The sequence below is a fragment of the Cyprinodon variegatus genome, unplaced genomic scaffold, assembly GCF_000732505.1.
Source record: "Cyprinodon variegatus isolate N-32 unplaced genomic scaffold, C_variegatus-1.0 Scaffold506, whole genome shotgun sequence".
Lineage (NCBI taxonomy): Eukaryota > Metazoa > Chordata > Actinopteri > Cyprinodontiformes > Cyprinodontidae > Cyprinodon > Cyprinodon variegatus.
The window spans coordinates 441,038-442,725 of record NW_015150959.1 but is presented as its reverse complement, the minus strand read 5'-3'; the positions used below and the strand labels follow the sequence as shown (position 1 = coordinate 442,725).

Below are 1,688 nucleotides of genomic sequence, written 5' to 3'. Positions count from 1 at the left end.
CAGACCGCCCTATAAGAGCAAGGCCCTCTACAGACCGCCCTATAAGAGCAACGCGCTCTAATGATCATCTGGTGTGTGGTCACTGATAACCAGGGGAACTTACAGGACTCGTCGCCCTGCTGCTGTGATCTCAGGTCCTGCTTTAGCTTCCTCAGAGACTCTTCCTTTACTTTCAGCACCACCTGCATCTTCTGTAACCTGAAAGACAGCAATCTCTAATAAATCCAGACAACATTGGGGCTGCAACTAACCATTACTTTGGAAATTGATTCATTTGTTGATTATTTTTTCCATTAACCGATTATTATTTAGATAGCAAAAGGAAGATTTTTTTTAACTAAACTAAACTAAAAAACTTTTCCACTTGAGGTGTCCTGGATTATAGAGCAGTTTGACAGATGAAAAAGATAAATGACCTCCTGAGATTCTCCTCTAACCAGATACTTGCTTGGACAGGAAGATTGTGTAGGAACTGAGCCTTGGATGACGTAGTGAACCTAGTGGTCATCCAGGGAGTCACAGGCGTTTAACCGCAACATTTTTATTTTACTGAATGATTAATCATTCAGTAAAATGATCAACTCATTCAGAAATCAATCATTAACTGTAAAACATGCCTTCAGCTAACAGAGCGACCCACTTAGAGCAGCAATTATACCAAGGGTGTAAAAAAAAAACATTTTGAATTGAAGATAAAAAAAAACATTTCTGTCTGTCATTCTGCTCTATCCAGAAATCCTAAAGTGGAAAAGTTTTAGTTTCACCTGGTTTATTTTCATTAAAATCTCTTGCTATATAATTACTAATTGATTGAAAACTAGCCAATGAAAAGAAGCGAGGCGAGCAGTAGTTAAATCCGTACTCTTGCTGGTGTTCTTCAGTGGCTGAGGCCATCTTCAGCTCCATGTCAAACAGCTTGCTCCGCAGGTTCTCCAGCTCAGCTGCACTGGGCGACGCTTTCTTCTAAACAAGGAGGAGGACCGACACTTTTAGCAAAGCAAACCTATAGAATATATTAAAGAGGTCTCATTAGTTTAGAGACATACTTCAGACTCTTGTAGTTTGTCCTTTAGCTTCAGGATTGTGTTTTCCTTTTCCAGTAAAGCTGCCCGGGTGTCCTGCAGTTCAGTCTGTAGGAGCTGAATGGCCTGTTTCTGGTTGGACTCGGTGTTTCTGGGTTTAGTGTTTGACTCTTCCTCCAGCTTTCCCAGCTGTTCAGGAAGAGCCTGAAAAGCAGAATGATGGCATCTCAATTAAAAAAAAACGTATGGCATCCTGCAACACAGCCATTCATTCAATTCTAAAAATACTTTATTACTCTAAAAACATTACAGTAAAGCAGAATTATTTTTTAATCCAGGTGTTGATACAGTAGCAGCCATTCAATATGGCTTCCCAGTCAAACGCCAGCCCTATGGCAGCCAGCTTTCAGCCAGTGGAATGATCCCCTCTAGCATATGTTTTCACTCTGACTCCACCCTCTCACTGAATTACAGGGTCTGACCAGGAGGTGGCGCTTCTCTTTAGATCCTAATGTCCACAAATCAGGACAGAAAGAATATTTTAGTACAAATACTGATGTTTAAAGATCAATCCTAGGGGACATGCCTACAGCTACTGCTGTTGTTGAGTGGAGTTTCCATGGTAGCCTAGTCCTACAATCTTTTAATTACCACAAGCTGGTGGTG

At 41.1% G+C, this 1,688-nt stretch overlaps 1 protein-coding gene across 1 annotated transcript in view; it reads right to left on the bottom strand.

Moving 5' to 3' along the window:
- Positions 1-1,688, bottom strand: part of cenpe (centromere protein E) — a 42,029-nt gene that overhangs the window by 9,473 nt on the left and 30,868 nt on the right. The window contains exons 40-42 of the mRNA XM_015390619.1: positions 1,047-1,226; positions 863-963; positions 104-198 (exon numbers count right to left, since the gene is read on the bottom strand). Coding sequence (XP_015246105.1) covers positions 104-198; positions 863-963; positions 1,047-1,226 — 376 coding nt within the window. The remainder of the gene's footprint in view (positions 1-103; positions 199-862; positions 964-1,046; positions 1,227-1,688) is intronic.